General features: G+C 45.0%; 1 protein-coding gene across 1 annotated transcript in view; it reads right to left on the bottom strand.

The window, feature by feature from the left end:
• Nucleotides 1–21,362, bottom strand: part of LOC137532518 (NACHT, LRR and PYD domains-containing protein 3-like) — a 99,717-nt gene that overhangs the window by 24,572 nt on the left and 53,783 nt on the right. Inside the window, exons 9-13 of the mRNA XM_068253108.1 lie at nt 17,778–17,942; nt 15,910–16,074; nt 15,301–15,465; nt 10,818–10,982; nt 6,489–6,653 (exon numbers count right to left, since the gene is read on the bottom strand). Coding sequence (XP_068109209.1) covers nt 6,489–6,653; nt 10,818–10,982; nt 15,301–15,465; nt 15,910–16,074; nt 17,778–17,942 — 825 coding nt within the window. The remainder of the gene's footprint in view (nt 1–6,488; nt 6,654–10,817; nt 10,983–15,300; nt 15,466–15,909; nt 16,075–17,777; nt 17,943–21,362) is intronic.

A 21,362-nucleotide genomic window follows, 5' to 3' on the forward strand; every position in this document is an offset into this window, starting at 1 on the left:
ATAGACTTCAATGGGCAGGCAAACTTTCAAAACTACAAACACTAATTGTGGCCACTAAAGTGATGGAAAATATGTTTCAAGGGGTCTAAAACCTGTAGGGGGGCATGGCGGAGTGGGATACACACCAAAAGTCCTGGGGAAAAATCAGGATTTTACGCACAGCAGGGTTTAAGGGCAGAAATCACATTTTATTGCTAAATTGGAGGCCTAAAGTGCTTTATAACATCTTGAATGTGTATACATCAATCAGGGAGTGTAATTAGTGTACTGCTTCACACTGACAGACTAAACTCACTGTGTAATGCACCGCAAACAGCTGTTTGTGTAGTGACGGCCATGCTGGACTAGTGCGTGTGATGGTGAGAGTGCAGGTGATGGCTGTTTTCAAGCCCATTTGGTTGGGCTGAGGTAGCTGAATGACAGAACAACAGCATAGTCCCCAACCGTACCGTTTTCGTCGGGATTCTCCCGATTTTGGGGGGCTCTCCCGCTATCCCGGTATGAGCCCCCCAAGTCCCGGGCGGCTGTCAGTATTGACAGCCGCCCATAACAGGAGGGGAGCAGCGCAGTGGAGGGAGAGCTGTGAGCAGCAGCGGCGGAGAAGGGGGCCATCTCCCCCCCTTCCCTCACCTTAGGGTGCTCTCCCTGCCTCGCTGTCCCCTCCGATACTAACTGTGGCGGTGTTTGGCACTTGGCAGCGGGTGGGACTTACCTTCTGTGTCGCTCCAAGCGCCGGCCGGAAGTTCTGGTTCTGCAGCCGCTGCTCTGGTCTGGATCAGACCAGAGTAGTGGCAAATCATCCCGCGCCGGCGATGAGACCAGACGGAGACATGGAAGGTAAGTTCCGCCCCTCTGCCAGCCACCGCACTTAGTTCCGGAGGGGACAGCGAGGGAGGGAGAGCACCCTAAGGTGAGGGAAGGGGGGGATATGGCCCCCCCTTCTCCACCACTGCCCACGGCTCTCCCTCCTCTCTGTGCTGCTCCTCTCCTGGGGGGGGGGAACAACACCTGGCTACCTATTCTGGGGACATATACACCTGCCTACATATACTGGCTACATATACACCTGCCTACATATACTGGGACATATACACCCTGGCTACATATACTGGGCACGTGTCCCCCTGGCTACATATACTGGGCACATATACCCCTGGCTACATATACTGTGCATATATACCCCTGGCTACATATACTGGGCACATATACCCCTAAGGTGAGGGAAGGGGGGGAAATGGCCCCCCCCTTCTCCACCGCTGCCCACGGCTCTCCCTCTTCTCCTGGGGGGGGGGGGGACAACACCTGGCTACCTATTCTGGGGACATATACACCTGCCTACATATACTAGCTACATATACACCTGCCTACATATACACCTGCCTACATATACTGGGACATATACACCCTGGCTACATATACTGGGCACATATACCCCTGGCTACATATACCCCTGGCTACATATACCCCTGGCTACATATACTGGGCATATATATCCCTGGCTACATATACTGGGCACATATACCCCTGCCTACACATACTGGGACATATACACACTGGCTACATATACTGGGCACATATCCCCCTGGCTACATATACTGGGCACATATACCCCTGGCTACATATACTGGGCACATATACCCCTGACTACATATACTGGGCACATATACCCCTGACTACATATACTGGGCACATATCCCCCTGGCTACATATACTGGGCACATATCCCCCTGGCTACATATACTGGGCACATATCCCCCTGGTTACATATACTAGGCACATATCCCCCTGGCTACATATACCCCTGCCTACATATACTGGGCACATACACCCCTGGCTACATATACTGGGGACATATACCTCTGGCTACATATACTGGGCACATATATCCCTGGCTACATATACTGGGCACATATATCCCTGGCTACATATACTGGGGACAACTGGCTGTTTGTCATTATGTGCATTTGCTGGTGAAAAGCTGTCTCTTATTATGTGCATTTACTGGTGAAAAGCTGTCTCTTATTATGTGCATTTAGTGGTGAAAAGCGGTCTCTTATGTGCATTTAGTGGTGAAAAGCGGTCTCTTATTATGTGCATTTAGTGGTGAAAAGCGGTCTCTTATGTGCATTTACTGGTGAAAAGCCGTCTCTTATTATGTGCATTTACTGGTGAAAAGCTGTCTCTTATGTGCATTTACTGGTGAAAAGCTGCCTCTCATTATGTGCATTTACTGGGGAAACACTCTCTGTCATTATGTGCATTTACTTCATATTTTTTTATGTAACTACATTAGCTGGTATAACTACATTACAGTTAGCCCCACCCATGGGCATGGTATATGAGGGATATATTTATTAAAAAATATAAGGGCATCAATATTTTAAAAAAAACCCGTTATGGTAGGTGTGACTTGGGGGTGTGGTTAGGGGTGTGTTGGGGGTGTGGTTAGGGGTGTGGCCTGTGTCCCGATTTCTAATTTTAAATGTTGGGAGGTATGCAATAGTGACTGAGTGTCCAGCTGATTGAAAATGTACATGCCTTTTGTTTTGTTGTTGCAACCTCAGTGCAGCCAGAAAAATTAGGCAGGCATGTACATGCACCAGAAAAATTATTATAGCGGCCACTGCTAGCAGCGGCCTTAAAAATTCAGGAATCCGCCTGGAGTCCTGTACCCTGTTTGTGGTGGCGGAGAAGGCATTCAAGCGGCCTGCAGGCAGAGATGCTGTGTGGTATCTTACACTGCGGTGTGTGGCTTTGCTTTTGTGTGCTGCTTTTCCTCAGGTGGTCATCTCATTGCAGTTTGTGTTTTGCAATCATGTGCCTTCGTAAGGTAGTTGTCCCTACGAGGGTCTTGGTCTTTCCACGGCTCAATTTTCGGTGGCACAGAGTACAGATGGCATTGCTCTCATCTGAGGCAGACACACAAAAAAATGGCCACAACGCTGAGCCCTGGGATGATGGCACTTTGGTGGTGGTTCCCGGCTGAGTGTTAAGTGGGGTGCCAGAATCAGAGCAGGAGGAAGAAGATATGTCATGCTTCCGTACGGAAGCTGGGGAAGATCAGGTGTTCTGTGTTAAATAGTCAACTACGTCCTGACAATATTTGGGGTTGATGGCACGTGCCTTCTTCTGAACACTGTACTTTTGTCGAGGGCCGCACGAAATCACGACAGCACGACCTTGAACAGACCTGCCGGGTGACCAGTCTCTGGCTCTGCCTGTTGTTCAGTCCATATTGGGGGGGATGAAGTGAAAGGTATGCACTGACTTGACTAATACGATGTGCGGTTACACAAGTGCAGTGAACAGGTTGCAGTGACTGCTGGTACAACAATGTGCGGTTACACAGGTGCAGTGAAAAAGGTATGCAGTGACTGGTATTACTAATGTGCAGCTGTCACACACACAGGTGCAGTGAACAGTTATGCAGTGACTGCTGGTATATAAGACTTCACAAGAACATTGGCTCTGAAAAGAGCTCTTTTTGTGGTGATTTTCAACAACAAATATCAGCTAGGAGCAAGCTACAAGAGCCTAACTAAGCTTTCCCCATCTCTGCAGCAGGTTCCTCTCCCCTCTCTTACTACTGCAGCAACACGGAGTGAGATAATGGCCGACGCAGCTGCCTTATATAAGGGGGGGGGTCCAGGAAGGAGTGCAGCCTGATTGGCTGTCATTTGTCTGCTGACTGTGATCTAGAGGGTCAAAGTTTAGCCCAATTATGTAGTATAGGGGTGGGTCAAACTCGCCATAACGTTCGCGTTTCAACGTGAATGCGAACCACCGGTGTTTGCGCGAATAAGTTTGCGTCCAAAACGTTCGGGACAACTCTAACAACGACCCCAAACACTGCTCAAAATCCACTAAGGCATTCCTGCAGATGAACAAGTACAACGTTCTGGAATGGCCATCTCAGTCTCCAGACCTGAAAATAATTGAAAATCTGTGGTGTGAGTTAAAGAGAGCTGTCCATGCTCGGAAGCCATCAAACCTGAATGAACTAGATATGTTTTGTAAAGAGGAATGGTCCAAAATACCTTCAACCAGAATCCAGACTCATTGGAACCTACAGGAAGCGTTTAGAGGCTGTAATTTCTGCAAAAGAAGGATCTACTACATTTTGATTTCATTTCCTTTTTCTGGTGCCCACATTTATGCACTTGCCTAATTTTGTTTAAACAATTATTGCACACTTTCTGTAAATCCAATGAACTTCATTTCCATTCTCAAATATCACTCTGTGTGTCTCCTATATGATACAATAAAATAATGTCAGTTAAATGTAACAACCAACGATTTATACAGGAAAATCATGACTTAACAACGTTGCCCAAACTTTTGCATCCCACTGTATGTACAGTGGCTTGCAAAAGTATTCGGCCCCCTTGAAGTTTTCCACATTTTGTCACATTACTGCCACAAACATGAATCAATTGTATTGCAATTCCACGTGAAACACCAATACAAAGTGGTGTACACATGATAAGTGGAACAACAATCATACACGATTCCAAACATTTTTTACAAATAAATAACTGCAAAGTGGGGTGTGCGTAATTATTCAGCCCCCTGAGTCAATACTTTGTAGAACCACCTTTTTGCTGCAATTACAGCTGCCAGTCTTTTAGGGTATGTCTCTAACCGCTTTGCACATCTAGAGACTGAAATCCTTGCCCATTCTTCTTTGCAAAACAGCTCCAGCTCAGTCAGATTAGAAGGACAGCATTTGTGAACAGCAGTTTTCAGATCTTGCCACAGATTCTCGATTGGATTTAGATCTGGACTTTGACTGGGCCATTCTAACACATGGATATGTTTTGTTTTAAACCATTCCATTGTTGCCCTGGCTTTATGTTTAGGGTCATTGTCCTGCTGGAAGGTGAACCTCCGCCCCAGTCTCAAGTCTCTTGCAGACTCCAAGAGGTTTTCTTCCAAGATTGCCCTGTATTTGGCTCCATCCATCTTCCCATCAACTCTGACCAACTTCCATGTCCCTGCTGAAGAGAAGCACCCCCAGAGCATGATGCTGCCACCACCATATTTGACAGTGGGGATGGTGTGTTCAGAGTGATGTGCAGTGTTAGTTTTCCTCCACACATAGCGTTTTGCATTTTGGCCAAAAAGTTCTGTTTTGGTCTCATCTGAGCAGAGCACCTTCTTCCACATGTTTGCTGTGTCCCCCACATGGCTTGTGGCAAACTGCAAACGGGACTTCTTATGCTTTTCTTTTAAAGGGACACTTAAGTCAAAAAAAAAAAAAAAAGAGTTTTACTCACCTGGGGCTTCCAATAGCCCCCTGCAGCTGTCCGGTGCCCTCGCCGTCTCCCTCCGATCCTCCTGACCCCGCCGGCAGCCACTTCCTGTTTTGGTGACAGGAGCTGACAGGCTGGGGACGCGAGTGATTCTTCGCGTTCCCAGACACATTAGCACCCTCTATGCTGCTATATGGTATATGATATATGCTATAGCAGCATAGATGGCGCTATTGTGTCCAGGAACGCGAAGAATCACTCGCGTCCCCAGTCTGTCAGCTCCTGTCACCGAAACAGGAAGTGGCTGCCGGCGGGGCCAGGAGGATCGGAGGGAGACAGCGAGGGCACCGGACAGCTGCAGGGGGCTATTGGAAGCCCCAGGTGAGTAAAACTCATTTTTTTTGTTTGACTTAAGTGTCCCTTTAACAATGGCTTTCTTCTTGCCTTTCTTCCATAAAGGCAAACTTTGTGCAGTGCATGACTAATAGTTGTCCTATGGACAGATTCCCCCACCTGAGCTGTAGATCTCTGCAGCTCGTCCAGAGTCACCATGGGCGTTTTGACTGCATTTCTGATGAGCACGCCTGTGAGTTTAGGTGGACGGCCTTGTCTTTGTAGGTTTACAGTTGTGCCATACTCCTTCCATTTCTGAATGATCACGTGAACAGTGCTCCGTGGGATGTTCAAGGCTTTGGAAATCTTTTTGTAGCCTAAGCCAGCTTTAAATTTCTCAATAACTTTATCCCTGACCTGTCTGGTGTGTTCTTTGGACTTCATGGTGTTGTTGCTGCCAATATTCTCTTAGACAACCTCTGAGATCGTCACAGAGTAGCTGTAATTGTACTGACATTAGATTACACACAGGTGCACTCTATTTAGTCATTAGCACTCATCAGGCAATGTCTATGGGCAACTGACTGCACTCAGAGCAAAGGGGGCTGAATAATTATGCACACACCACTTTCCAAACATTTTTTACAAATAAAAAAATGCAATCATGTATGAGTTTTGTTCCACTTCTCACGTGTACACCACTTTGTATTGGTCTTTCACGTGGAATTTCAATACAAGTGATTCATGTTTGTGGCAGTAATGTGGAAAACTTCAAGGGGGCCGAATACTTTTGCAAGCCACTGTATGTATGTATGTATGTATGTATGTATGTATGTATGTATGTTGTGTATGTAGTAGAATAGGCATTGGGTGTTCCAAAGCAATCAGAGATTTTATACTCACACTAATTCCTCTATCCGGCTTGTTGTCAGAGCAGTCATCAGATCACTGAAATGAGGACCTTCCAGATGATTAGGAGACAGGATCAGTCTTCGCAAGGTCTGGTTATCTCTTACCCCAGATGCCAAGTGGGGGCACATGCTGTCTGTTAGGTTATTATAGCCCAAACTGTACAAGCAGAATAGACAGTTACAGAAAATTTTAACCAAAAACGATTTTAAGTGCAGTTTATTATCTGTATTGAATTCAGAACAGTTTAAAAGAATGTGTCCACGTGTTAAAAGGAGTTAATGATGATTTTTATTTTATACTTTATTGCACTCAGTATTTTAAATAAAGTATATTAGAAATATTCATGTTTTCTACCTCTAGTCAACAGGTGGAGCCCTTAAACTGAAGGAGAAAAATTTCCAGCTCTGTGACAGTGAGGTCATATTTCCGCACACTGTAGACCAGGGATGTCAAACCGGTCCCTCGAGGGCCAAGGTTCACACATTTTTGACACAGCTCAAATGAATTGATGGGTCTGAGTCAGGAAAGGTGCGGTCCATCAGGTAGAACACATTTCTCCATTTCTCAGTCCATCCTAAACACTGGCATGGATCTGGCCCTCCAGGCCTGGAGTCCGACACCTGTGCTGTAGACTAGGCCTGAACGATTTTAGGAAAAAATTGAATTGAGCGATTTCTGTTGCAAATCACGATTTCAATCCAATTCACGATTTCCTTCAAATTAAGCTTTGTTCCCCCTCTGTGCCTCTCTGTCCCCTGTCTCTCTTTGTGCACGCTCTGTGTCTTTTTGCCCCCTTTGTCTCTCTCTGTGTCCCCTTTGTGTCTTTGTGCCCCACTTTTTCTGTGTCCCCTGTGTCTTTTTTTGCCCCCTTTATGTCTCTCTGCCCCCTCTGGGCCGCTCTGTGCCCCTTTTGTGTCTTTGTGCCCTTTTTGTCTCTCTGTGCCCGCTCTGTCCCCTAAGCTGCAGCAGTGCTGGACATACCTTCCAGCAAGAGCCTAGCGATGCCAGTCTATCCACTTCACATCCTGCAGGCTCTAATGCATGGTATACTTCCTGTATGTGAAGTGACATACAGGAACCAGGAAGTATGCCATGCACAAGAGCCAGCAGACGGCAAGAGAGGATGGACAGCGTTGGACTCATGCGGAAGGTATGACTGACACTACGGGCCACATACACTGGGACTTGGAAGTTTAAAGCAGTGTCTTCAAACTCCCCCCCCCCCCCCCCCCCCTTGTGGAAATGTCGCGATATTCTCCACTTTGACGATTCCGAAATTGTGAACTTATTGATCGCGATTTCGGTTTAAATTCGATTTATCTTTCAGGCCTACTGTAGACTTACTCGCTCAGGACACACCTTCCCCCACGCCCAGAAAATTAGCTGATCCAGATTCACACTAATCCACACCACTCCCCATTGCTTCCATAGTTACTATTTTACAATTCAGGGTGATGATGCCAATCAAAAATGTTGAAAATGTAAAAAAGGCAGAAAAATATTTAACGAGACAGTCAGTTAGTCAGGAACACAGGCTAGTGGTCTGCAAATTAAGGTAGGCTGCTCTATCTCCAGGGAACACTTTTGGTTTCTAAGGTCAGATTTATCGTCCCCTGGAATTTCTTAAGGCCCAGTTCACACTTGAGTTGAAGTGGCAAATGGATCCATGAAAACGAATCGCATCGATCGCATCAGTTTTCACTTTGTTGCCACTCCATTTCCATTCCACTGCTTCCGTTCCGTTTCCCCACATCCCTTCAGACCCCCACCCCCAAAGTGTATTTTTCTATTTCGAACAGTCAGTTTCTTCATTAGTGTGAAGAAGTGTTGCATTTTCTCATTGCCGCAATGCAGCACTTCAGCTTCCTTTTCCGGTCCACTGGTCTCAGCGGTCTGGAAAAATTGGTGCAGCAGGAAACTTGCGGTCCGTTCAGTGGAACGGATCCATTTGAACAGACAGATGTGAACAGATCCATAGGTTAACATTGTATCCGTTCTGATCCAGGAACTGACCGTTTTTTAACTCTATTGGGAACCGGGCCTTATTCATAGAAATTTAAAAACTAAAATTGATAGTGATTAATATGCTGGCTGTCAGCAGGGAAAGATAAAGTAATATGTGATCCCATACCCTGTAAACCCTGTGAGTCCATTCAAAAACCATATGGAGATCAGCATTAGTGGGTCTCTTGTGAGTTGAAGTAATCTTAGCCTTTCCCCAGAGGTGTAACTAGAAATCACTGGGCCCCCTGCAAAACTTTGGATGCCCCCCCCCCCAGCTGTTGTTGCTGGAGGGAGGAGCGCTGATGGTGGCCCAAGGTTAGGGAGGGGAGGAGTCAGGCCCCCCTCCCTGCTGCTCTTTGAGCATGTTGAGGGGGCTTCCTGCACTGTGCCCCCTCTTGCGCCTAAAAATGGCCCTGGAGGGCCCCAGAGCCAGGGCTCCCCCCTCAGGCTTCTCCCCCCAAAGGCCCCCCTGCAGCTGCATCCCTTGCAGGGACTATTGTTACACCCCTGCCTTTCCCACAAAGCTCTAGTGCCAAATAGTGATGGGAACTTTGTCGTTGAACTTCCCCTATATAAGTGAAATAATTTTTCTTTTGGTTTTGAACTTAGTCTGTTTTAGTCTGCATGTGGGGCTAAAATATGCCTAGCATATGGGTCTCTAACAGAAACAAATCTCCCTTTCTGATAGAAAGTGAGGTCATTTTATGATAAAGTTATGACCGAGCAAAGGACAGTCTGTGAAAGGCAGTCGTTTTCAAAGATGACCACTGCTAGGGATGATCATTAAGATGCCAATATTGCAAGCAGCTTGCAATTGGGCCAATCACATTTTGCAGCAACTACATTTGACTGGTCCATTTCAAGCTACATCCAATGTCCATTAAATGTGTATGTTATTCAGAAAATTGTATTTCATGTCTATTCGCTGTGTACATTTTTCTGAAAGGGCACTTGGGGCTCGTCCAGGATGCACTGGCATTTGACTGAGATGCTGACTTGCCACAGTGTTTTTTTTTTTTTTTTTTACCCTCTAGACAAAATCTACATGCACAAAATTTCTAAGCTGAAGAATGCAGATAATAAGGAGCAGGACTTTAGCCAATTGCTCAAATGGGGTGCCTTTCACAAAGAAATAGCCAAGTTTGCGCCTCATTATGAGAGACGTTTTGAAGATAAAGATATTTATGGTTTTGCTGACTCAAGTCTTAAAGCTTAAAAAGCCAAATTTGGGGTTGAACAAGGCAAATGCTCAAAGCAATCATGAGGCTAATTAGTATGAATTGCAAGTATTGCCTATGAGATCAAACTTTTTAAGTATAAAAATCTGTTGTTGTTTTTTTCTGTGTAGTTTTTTTCAGCCATTCAGCTATCCTTATAGGCTTACCATCCCTGAAGCTAAGTAGCTTTCTGTGAGCAGAGATGAAAGATAAACTTTACTGAATATACATTAAAAATGTAAACTGCTTATATACTTACAATATACATTTATGAATGATATAGTGAATGTTTGCATATGTAAAATATTTCCTCTCACTTTATATTCTTAAAGGGGCACTATGCGAAAAAAGTAATATGTGCAAACAGACAAATAAAAAGTACATTTTTTCCAGAGTAAAATGAGCCATAAATGACTTTTATCCTATGTTGCTGTCACTTACAGTAGGTAGTAGAAATCTGACAGAAGTGACAGGTTTTGGACCAGTCCATCTCTTAATAGGGGATTGTCAACAAGGCTTTTAATTCTTTATAAAGATATTCCCTAAAAAGGATTTAAATAATGATGCTGGCCAGCTTCCCTGTTCACTACAGTTTATTTTGCCAGTTGGACAGAGCAACTGCCATTCACTAAGTGCTTTTGAAAATAAATAAATCCCCAAAAAGAGATGGACTAGTCCAAAGCCTGTCGCTTCTGTCAGATTTCTACTACCTACTGGAAGTGACAGCAACATAGGATAAAAGTAATTTATGGCTCATTTTACTCTGGAAAAAATGTACTTCTTATTTTTCTATGTTTGCGCATATTTTAAATTTTAAAATTTTTCGCCATAGTGCCCCCTTAAAAGTATTCTACTATGGACTATTACTTGTGCCATTTTCAGGGGCTACTTTATTAAACATGCTTGGAACAGGGCCTGGCCACAGTTGCCAGCTCTACAGGTACAACCCATTTGGACTGCAGTCAGTTATGGTATCATGCTATAATCGCACTAACTATATAGTACTATACTATATAGTTATGTTATCTATTGACAGTACTTTTGTTGTATGTTGAGTATCTCAGGTAGTGTCTGGTGCAGTCGGTGCTGTAATACTCACTGTAATTCCTCTATCTGGCTTGTTGGCAGAGCCTCCATCAGATCGCTAAACTGAGGACCTCCCAGCGTGTTACCAGTTAAGACAAGTCTCTTCAAAGTCCGATTATTTTTTATCGCAGATGCCAGGTGGGGGCAGGAATCGTCTGTCAGCTTATTAAAAAACAAACTGTAATGGATGTAAACAATGTTACTAGAAACACCTTCCAAAGCTATCTGTTTAGTCATTTTTATCGAGTTGTAGACAATATACACCTCCATGTAGTATGAGGGTTTCCCTACACAATCTAATAGTATAACAATAGTAATTCAGTTTTTGTTGGCCCTCATACTACTACATGGACTTGGCAAAATTGGTCAGTAATTGGCCAATAATATTTGAAAGTGTGTACCAGGCTTTAGACAAAGATTTTTCTTGTGTCAAAACCGTTAGGGTGCATACACACATCCAATTTTGATTAGTTAATAACTGGCCAATTTTACAACCTCCATGTAGTTTGAGAGCTTTCCTACACAATCTGTTCATAATATTTAAAATCTGTTTTCCCCCACACTATGTGGAAGTGCTAAAGTTGGCCAATCGGATCCAACTGGATGTGTGCACAAACCCTTAAATGTTTAAATGGTTTACAGACATTGTAGAACATGGGCAATGAATCAGATATGGATGCATTGATTTATTTTGCTTATGGTTCTGGAGCTCATGACTGACTTATGCATAAATTAATGTCAATTGACCATAGCGTAGTGCAATAGGGTGTTTAGTGGCTATTGCTATTTGCTGTAGTAATTTATGTTCTGAAGACTTAAAGAACAACTATCAATAAACATGTATTTTAAACTGAAAGGGAAATAAGCTTGTCTAGGTGTTCCTAAGTACTGCTGTTTACCTCCCCGTGGTCATCTCTTCCTTTAATATTTTAAAAGGGCCTCTCTGATGGGTGTCAGGTACAGAGCTGGGACCAATGAATCATGAAGGGAGGGGGGAATCCCTCTCCCTACAGCTGTTAACCCTGTGTGTACTTTTTATCTTTTGCATGCAACAGCAGGTCTCACTAGCTGCTGATTTCCTCTTTAAATGAGCTAGGTGTTCTGGTTTGCCATGAGCTTGCTAGGCAACTCTGTATAACAAAAACACAGATAACAACATGTGAGGCTTTCAGGGAGAGCTGAAGTGTCTGAGGAGAACTGGTGTGCTCAACAGAGTGAAATGTATGTCTTATCTGCTAGTAAAATATTCTATGGAAAATCCAGCCTTGGTGTCAGGTTTCACACTTTATATTTGATAGTAAAAAAAAAAAAAAAACACTACTGTCTGTAATCTTTTGAGGGTTGCAGAGACCAGCACTGGCTGTGATGTTACATTTCAAATAACAAAAGAATCACCTCTGCTAATGGATGCAGTTAAAATCTACAGAAACCAAAGTACAGCTTTGGGCTTCAACACGAAAAGTAGGAACATGCTTACACAGCTATTAAATAATACTTAGACATTACTTGTACATTGTAGTTTTAGAACACTTGATTATTCATAGTGGCTGGCTGGTACAGAGATGGCTCGAACCTCCGATTTTGGGTTCGCGAACCTCAAATGCGAACTTCCGCAAAAGTTTGCGTTCGTGCGAACCACAATATACTTCAATGGGCAGGCAAACTTTAAAAACTACAAACACTGTTTCTGGCCACAAAAGTGATGGAAAAGATGTTTCAAGGGGTCTAACACCTGGAGGGAGGCATGGCGGAGTGGGTTACATGCCAAAAGTCCCAGTGAAAATTACGGATTTGACGCACAGCAGAATTAAAATCCCTAAAGGGCAGAAATCACATTATATTACTAAACTGGAGGCATAAAGTGTTTGAAAACATCTTGCGTGTGTAGACATGGATCAGCAGGTAGTGTAAGCAGTGTACTGCTTCCCACTGACAGACCAAACTCACTGTGTAATGCACCGCAAACAGCTGTTTGTGTAGTGATGGCTGTGCTGGACTGGTGCACACGATGGCGATAGTGCAGGTGATGGCAGTTTTCAAGCCCATATGGTCGCCAGGCTGTGGTAGCTCAATGACAGAACAACAGTGACTGTCCAGCTGATCGAATTTGGTCTGTCCACAATGAAGCAACACCCTTATTATCTTGGGTGTGCCCCCCAACACACTCATATAGCTGGTCATAGCTTCATTTCACCGCGGCAAGGTAACGATCATGAAGGGGAATTGACACTTGTACATGCCTTTTGTTTTGTTGTTGCAGCCACAATGCAGCTAAAAAAAATTAGGCAGACATGTACACGCACCAGAAAAATTATTCTTTTTGTTAGCGGCCTTAAAAATTCAGGAATCCACATGGGAGTTCTGGACCCTGTTGGTGGTGGCGGAGAAGGCAGTCAAGCGGCCTGCAGGCAGAGATGCTTTTTGGGCAATGACTTAGTCTTTGGGCAGGCAGTAGCCCTCTGGGATCCATGCCTCATTCATTTTGATAAAGGTGAGGTACTGAACACTTTTTTGACCTAGGCGACTTCTCTTCTCATTGACAATGCCTCCAGCTGCGCTAAAGGTCCTTTCTGACAGGACGCTTGAGGCAGGGCAAGCCAGAAGTTGGATGGCAAATTGTGACAGCTCTGGCCACAGGTCAAGCCTGCACACCCAGTGATCCAGGGGTCTGGAGTGGGAGCCTGAGAAATGGTCACCACACATCCAAGGAAGGACCCAATGTGCTGTATAAGTAATGTACCTGCCCTGACCATGCTTTGCAGACCAGGCATCTGTGGTCAGATGGACCCTTGACCCAACGCTGTGTGCCAGAGATGACACATCTTGCCTTTCAATATCACGGTACAGTTTGAGTATCGCCTTTTTAGAAAAATAATTGCGGCCTGGTATCTTCCACTGTGATGTCCCAATCGCCACAAATTTTCGGAAGACCTCAGAGTCCACCAGCTGGTATGGTAACAGCTGGCGAGCTAACAGTAGTTGTCTGACACCGGGCAAGGGGGTGACTTGCAGACATCGACTTCTTCTGCTCAAAGATTTCCTTAATGGACACCTGGCTGCTGTGGGCAGAGGAGCAGGAACCGCTGGTATAATACAGTGTGCAATCACACAGATGCAGTGAAAGGTATGCAGTGACTGGTGATATAATACAATGTGCAGTCACCCAGGTAGAGTGAAAGGTACTGACTGCTGGTATAATACAATGTGCAGTCACACAGATGCAGTTAAAGATACTGACTGCTGGTATAATACAATGTGCAGTCACATAGGGGCAGTGAAAACGTATGCACTGACTGGTATATAAAACAGTGTGCAGTCACACAGATGCAGTGAAAGGTATGCAGTGACTGGTAATACAATGTGCAGTCATAAAGGTGCGGTGAAAAGGTATGCACTGAATGTGCTGGGCCTGACACAGTATAAAAAAAAAATCACAAGAACATTAGCTCTCAAAAGAGCTTTTTTTTTGGTGCTATTCCGCAACAAATATCATCAAGGAGCAAGCTATCAAGACCTCCTAAGGGCCTGTTCACACTACAAGAGCTTTTCTAAGCCCTTTGTGATTTTAAAAGCTCTTGCTAATGTTATCCTATGAGTGTGTTCACACTGGAGTGATGCGATTTTTTAAAAATCCCTCCTAGCACTGCATTAGCAAGAGATTTTCAAAATCACTAGCGTTTAAAAAACTCTTGCAGTGTGAACAAGCCCTAACGTTTTCCCTATCTCTCCAATGTCTCTCCCCTCTCTTACTATAGCAGCAGCAGCAGACAGAGTAGAAAAATGGCTGACGCTGCTGCCTTTTATAAGGGGGGGGGGTCCAGGAGGGAGTGCAGGCTGATTGGCTGCCATGTGTCTGTTGACTGTGATGTAGAGGGTCAAAGTTTAGCACAATGATATAGTATAGGGGCGGGTCGAACTCGCTATATGTTCGCATTTCAATGTGAACCCACGTTGTTCGTGTGAACAAGTTCGCATGCAAACTGTTCGGGCCATCTCTATGGCTGAATAGTGTACTGGTTAAGTGCTTTGCCTTTGACATGTGCGACCAGGGTTTGAATTCTGGCTACGGTGAGTACCTAAGAAGTCCTTAGGTACTCACTCAGTAAGAAGTCCTTGGGCAAGACTTACTAACACTGCAGGGTGGCCCCTTGAACGCGCCATTAGTGGCTGCAGCTCTTGAGCACTTGAAGTCCAACAGGAGAAAATAGCTATACAGATGTTAGGATTATTATGGGTAGTTGTCCTTTCAGACTGTCTGGTTTCTTGCCCAGATCTTCTCTTGGTTGCATGAGCAACTTTTCCAAAAGGGGATTTCTCTGGCTGTATCAAATATGACAATAGTGCACGGAATAGCAAAGTTACCTTTTCAACTTTAGTAGCAACAATACATCTGAGAAGTTTAACTATGGCTTTAATGAAGCCTCCTTTAAATGAAATATTAGGCTTGAAGAAGCAATAGTCTATATCATGGCAGATGGAAAAATTGTTCTACTCACAGTAATTCCTCTATCCGGCTTGTTGTCAGAGCCGCCATCAGATCTCTGAAATGAGGCCCCTTCAGTCTGTTAGAAGACAGGTCTAGTTTCCTCAGGGTCTGGTGATCTCTTATCCCAGATGCCAGGTCGGGGCAGGAACTGTTTGCCAGCTCAGTACTGTCCAAACTGCAGAAAAACAAAAGGAAGAATCTCACAGTATATGTAATAATGAACTGTGAAAAGGCCCTCACACTGCAGACACAGCCATCCCCCATCCTGGAAAGTAAATGAGAAAGAATGAAAATGAAACCTATAAGCTTTAAACGCGCATGCGCAGTACTGTCACGCCCGGCCGCCGTGATGACATGAGGCGGCCGGCGTGTGACGTCAGCCGCGTCATACGCGGAAGGAGCAGCCCGACACTCGGCCGAGTGTCGCCCGGGCTGCGGCCGGTCAGCCATTCCGGAGCGGGGACTTGGAGAGGAGCCAGGACGCCGTCGTGGGACCTCACAACCAGCACTGGGCTGGAAAAAGCCCCAGGTGAGTACAACTTTCATTTTTTTGATGAGCTCGGAAAAGTGTGTTTCATTTGTATATTCCCAGATGATTTCTGCAGCCAGTTATACTCACTATAGTTCCTCTATCCGGCTTGTTCTCAGAGCTTCCATTAGAACACTGAACTCAGGACCCTCCAGGCTGTTATAAGATAGGACAAGTGCCCTCAGGGTCTGGTTATTCCTTATTCCAGATGCCAGTTCGGGGCAGAAATTAGGGGTCAGGTTATTTGTCCTCAAGCTGTAAGATGAACAAAGAAAGTTATTCATTTTTCTGAATTGTATTGAAAATAATACTGTTTAAAAAACTTTAACTTGAACAATATGTACCGATTGGGCAAGGCACAGGTTGCATTAAGTCTATAATTGGGGAAGGAAGCATTAAAAAAGTGGGTGTCATCCACTTACCTCGCCACTGTTACTGTAGTAACTGTGGCGCTTCTGGGAGGCAGCTCAATGAGAAGAAACACCCACTTCCTGCAATAGCCACCAAAAGCCCAGAAAACGCAACGCTCTCAAACGATACACACTGAAAGCCATTAAAAGCCTTCAAAAGACATTAAAACTTAGCTGTTGAATGCAGGCGTAAGTAATACATTATGGATGGATTACATTTACGTGCAAAATTTAATAGGCATTTTTGCTTTAAAATTTTGCATCATTATTGCGAATATGAGGACCAGTATTATTTCTCACAGTCCTCCATCCAGACAAATGCTGAGAGGTACTTGAATTAGGGCAGCGTGATTGCTGTTGCATGCAGTGTCTATAGCATCTGTTTTTCTTAAAAAAAACAAAAAAACATAAAAAAAAAACTTGGGTTTAATAGAGAGATCCTCACTGCTGGTGTCCAAGTGACACCTCAAGTACACTGCATGACACTACAATCTCTCTGCATGACACCGGAATCACACTGCAATCACTATTTTCTAAGCTTTTACTCTGTTCCAATATGCCCCAGGTTAAGGGTTAATTTCTTCACATAATAACAGAGTCAATGCAAAAACAAACAAAAAAAAGATCACGTCCAAGGTTGCTGAATCGCTTATGATAACCCCACTTAAAGCCAGTGGGTACCACTTTAAAAATCAAAAAGTCAGATACTCACCTAAGGAGAGGGAAGGCTAGGTCCTAATGAGCCTTCCCTCTCCTCTCCCGGTGCCCTCGGTGCTGCGCTGGCTCCGCCGTTTGCGTCCGCCGCAGGGACTTTGGTGGTCTTCGGGAGCACTCGGGCTTCCGAAGGCGGGCCGCTCCATACCACGCACGCGCGAGTGCGTCATAGAGGGCGCTCGCGCATGCGTAGTATGGAGCGGCCCGTCTTCGGGAACCCGAGTGCTCCCCGAAGGCTTCCGAAACATCCCTTCGGCTGCGGAAGTGGCAGTATTTGACCGAACTGGTCGAATAATGCCACGGGGGATCCTGCGCGGGACCGGGCGCCGGGAAAGGGGAGGGAAGGCTCATTAGGACCGAGCCTTCCCTCTCCTTAGGTGAGTATCTGACTTTTTTTTTTTAAACGGTAAACATTCACTTTAAAGGAGTCATCAGGCAAAAAAAATGTCAGCCCATTTACTTGCCTGGGACCTCAAGGTCATACTTAATGCTCCTGCATGAAACGCCGCTGTCAATCAGGCCCACGTTGTCCGCGGCGTACTGTGCCTGTGAAGTATGCCGCGGACAACGTGGGCTTGAAAGCGGCGCTTCATGCAGGCACTGTAAGTACGACCTTAAGGTTGTCCTCTGCACCGTGCGGGGATCAGGCCGGCGGCTGCGAATGGAGGTGTCAGCGTGGGACAGTTAGCTGCAAGGGGCTTCCCTTCGTACGTCAGGTTCATTGTATTGAGTCTGTTTTTTTTTTCATTTTTAGTTTACATACTGATATACAGTATGTGTTGTGTGTAATGTGTCCCTAGTAGTAACTACTGCAAGCATTGCTGTTATACTCACTTTAATGTCTCTATCTTGCTTGTTGTCAGAGCCGCCATCAGATCTCCGAAATAAGGACCCTTCAGATTGTTCTCAGAAAGGCCAAGATTTTTCAGGGTCTGGTTATCTCTTATTCCAGATGCCAGTTGGAGACAGGAGGAAGGGGGCAAGTTATTAGCATCCAAACTGTAAAAAAAAATTAAGAAATAGGTCACCAGAAAGTGAAGTAACTTCCAGTAATTTGCTGTAGACTTAAAAAAAAAATGAATTATATATATATATATATATATATATATATATATATATATATATATATATATATATATATATATATATATATATATATATATATATATATATATATATATATATATATATATATATATATATATATATATATAAAAGTGCGGGGATAATGTCCCTTAAAGTAGTTGGACCCGCAGGGGCTCAGGGTAAGACGAGTGGAGTTCTCGCCATTGCCAATTATCAGGCATAAGTTTGTAGCGCTCGCTGTGCTACTCTGATAAGGTGTGTTAACTCTGATAAGGCATGCTATTTGTCTTAGTGAATCAAACCCTATGGGTGGTGCAGTCAGTTCTGACATGCTACACATGGAATGCGATCTGCAAGGAAACATGAAAGTCAATAGTCTTTCATATTATTGTCACTAGAGAATGCCTTGCTGTGCAGTGCATTTAACATGTCTGGGAGCATTTTTCTGGAAAACTCATGCATTTTCATTTACACTTTATGTATCATAATAAAAATATGTCTATTAAAATGCATAAATACACATAAAGCAGTGTGAATGCGGCCTAAGGGCTCAAACCCACTAGTGGCCTTTTCTAAGAGCTAATGATTTGAAAAAGCTCCTGCTAATGCAATGTGATGGGGAATTTTTATAAAATTGCATCGCTCAAGTGGGATCCCACCCATAGCATTACATTAGCAAGAGCCTCTCAAACCACAACCACTTATAAATGGCTTAGAAACATACTGCTATGCGCTTTGAGTCCTATGGGAGAAAAGCGCTTTACAAATGTTATTGTATTGTATTGTATTAGTGGGTTCCAGGCCTAACACATCAACCAAATGACTTTGTCCCGTTTTTAAGTACAAACAATTACTGTACCTGCCACCGTAACAGTAATATGAGGCGTCGTCTTATGGCATCCTCGGCTCTTGGCTTTCGGACATTCTTCCCACCCCCATCCTTCCAGAACCTGTATGAGCCAAAACCAATTCCGGGTACAAACCCAGATAACCCCCCTTCCCCCCATGTTTGTACTTGGTGAAATAAAGGATTTTGATATATATATCAGCCGTTGGGACAGGAGCAGGGGGTGGGCCAAGGGTCCGAGCGGGTGATTGTGACAGACCTAGAGCTATATACAGGATCTTCTCAAAAAATTAGCATATTGTGATAAAGTTCATTATTTTCTGTAATGTACTGATAAACATTAGACTTTCATATATTTTAGATTCATTAAACACAACTGAAGTAGTTCAAGCCTTTTATTGTTTTAATATTGATGATTTTGGCATACAGCTCATGAAAACCCAAATTTCCTATCTAAAAAAATTAGCATATTTCATCCGACCACTGCGTGAACGCAGTGGCTTCCCCAGGACCGCCTAACGCCGATCGGCGTAAAGCTCTGGGGGAGTGTTTTGCAGGAGATTGCGCGCTCATGCGCGTGCATCTCCGCTTGGTAGGCAGAGCTATGCTCCTCCTTCAGTCTCCAAGCAGCATTCGCCATCTTTTATTGCTGTACAGTGCTACAATCTAAGGCAGCGCTGTACAGGGGACAGCCATGTGACACCTCTGTGGGCTCGAAGGTGATCAGCTGTCATAGGCTGAAGCCTATGACAGCTGATCACGGGGATTGGCTGGTGGGCTGGGAAAAAAAATGTAAAAAAAATATTGACCTTTATTAAAAAAAAAAAAAAACACACCAGTGGAGCAATCAGACCCCACCAACAGAGAGCTCTGTTGGTGGGGAGAAAAAGGGGGGGGGGGGGGGGGGAAATCACTTGTGTGCTGTGTAGTGCTGCCCTGCAGCGAGCCATTAAAGCTTCAGTGTCCCATTTTGGACAAAATGGCCTGGTCTTGGGGGGCGGGGGTGGGTGTTAAAGCACATGGTCCTTAAAGAGGAACTGTCACAAAAATCTTAAAATTTAACCACTTCAGGATTCTGCGTACGCTTAACTACGCCCCTGAATCCTGAAGTAAATTGCATGGAAACGGCCGCTCGTATGAGAGGCCGTTCCATGTCAGTTCACGGAGCGTGCCTCCGTGAACACCCTGCGAGCCGCCGATCGCAGCTCGCAGGGTAAATGTAAACACACGGGGAATATCTTCCCCGGTGTTTACATATATACGGCGCTGCTGCGCAGCAGCGCCGTAGAGGAGATCGGCGATCCCCGGCCTCTGATTGGCCGGGGACTGCCGGCACCTGATAGGCTGAAGCCTATCCTATCCGGCGCAGGACGGAACTCCGTCCTGCGCCGCTCACAGAGGGAGAGAGAGGGAGGGAAGGGGAAGGAGGCCAGGAAGCGCTGCGGAGGGGGGCTTTGAAGAGTCCCCCCCCCCCCGCAAGCGCATGCAGCCGGCGGCGATCAGACCCCCCCAGCAGGACATCCCCCTAGTGGGGAAAAAAGGGGGGAAGTCTGATCTCCCTGGCTGCCAGCTGATCGGTGCTGCGGGCTGGAGAGCCCACGCAGCACCGATCAGAAAAATACCCCCCTGGCACAGAAGTGGTTAAAACACATACACATAAGAAGTACATTTCTTCCTGAGTAAAATGAGCTATAAATTATTTTTCTCCTATGTTGCTGTCACTTACAGTAGGTAGTAGAAATCTGACATTACCGACAGATTTTGGACCAGCCCATCTTCTCATAGGGGTTCTCAGGGTTTTCTTTATTTTTAAAAGCACTTAGTGAATGGCAGTTGCTCTGTCCAACTGGCAAAATAGTGTGCAGCGAGCAGGGAGGGTGGCCAGCATCATTGTATAAAGATTTTTCAGGGAATGTCTTTATAAAGATTAAAGGCCATGCTGAGAATCCCCCATGAAGAGATGGACTAGCCCAAAATCTGTCGGTAATGTCAGATTTCTCCTACCTACTGTAAGTGACAGCAACACAGGAGAAAAGTAATGTATGGCTCATTTTACTGTGGGAGAAATGTACTTCTTATTTGTATGAGTTTTAAATTTTAAGATTTTCGTGACAGTTCCTCTTTAAATCCTTAAAAGGTTAAAAATGGTGATGACCTCATAACAGTTTCCGGGTCAGCACAATGTTAACCACTTTACCCCCGCGCGTACGTATTTCTCCGCCCCTTTTTCCATCCTTTAACAACCAGGGACGGAGAAACACGTACTTTCCGCGTTCCCGACGCTGTCCGCGCTCCCGCTCGTAAACACGCCGCCCGCCGCTAGTAAACACGCCGCCGCCCGCTCGCCCAGAGATCAATGAACGGGAAAATCCATTCCCGTTCGTTGATCTAAGCCCCGCAATGATCAGCTGCTCTCCTATGGGCAGCGCGATCATTGTGAGAAAAAACTCACGTGTCCAGCCTCCTTATACTTCCTCCAAGCTTCC

Source organism: Hyperolius riggenbachi, chromosome 1 (assembly GCF_040937935.1).
Source record: "Hyperolius riggenbachi isolate aHypRig1 chromosome 1, aHypRig1.pri, whole genome shotgun sequence".
Taxonomy (NCBI): Eukaryota; Metazoa; Chordata; class Amphibia; order Anura; family Hyperoliidae; genus Hyperolius; species Hyperolius riggenbachi.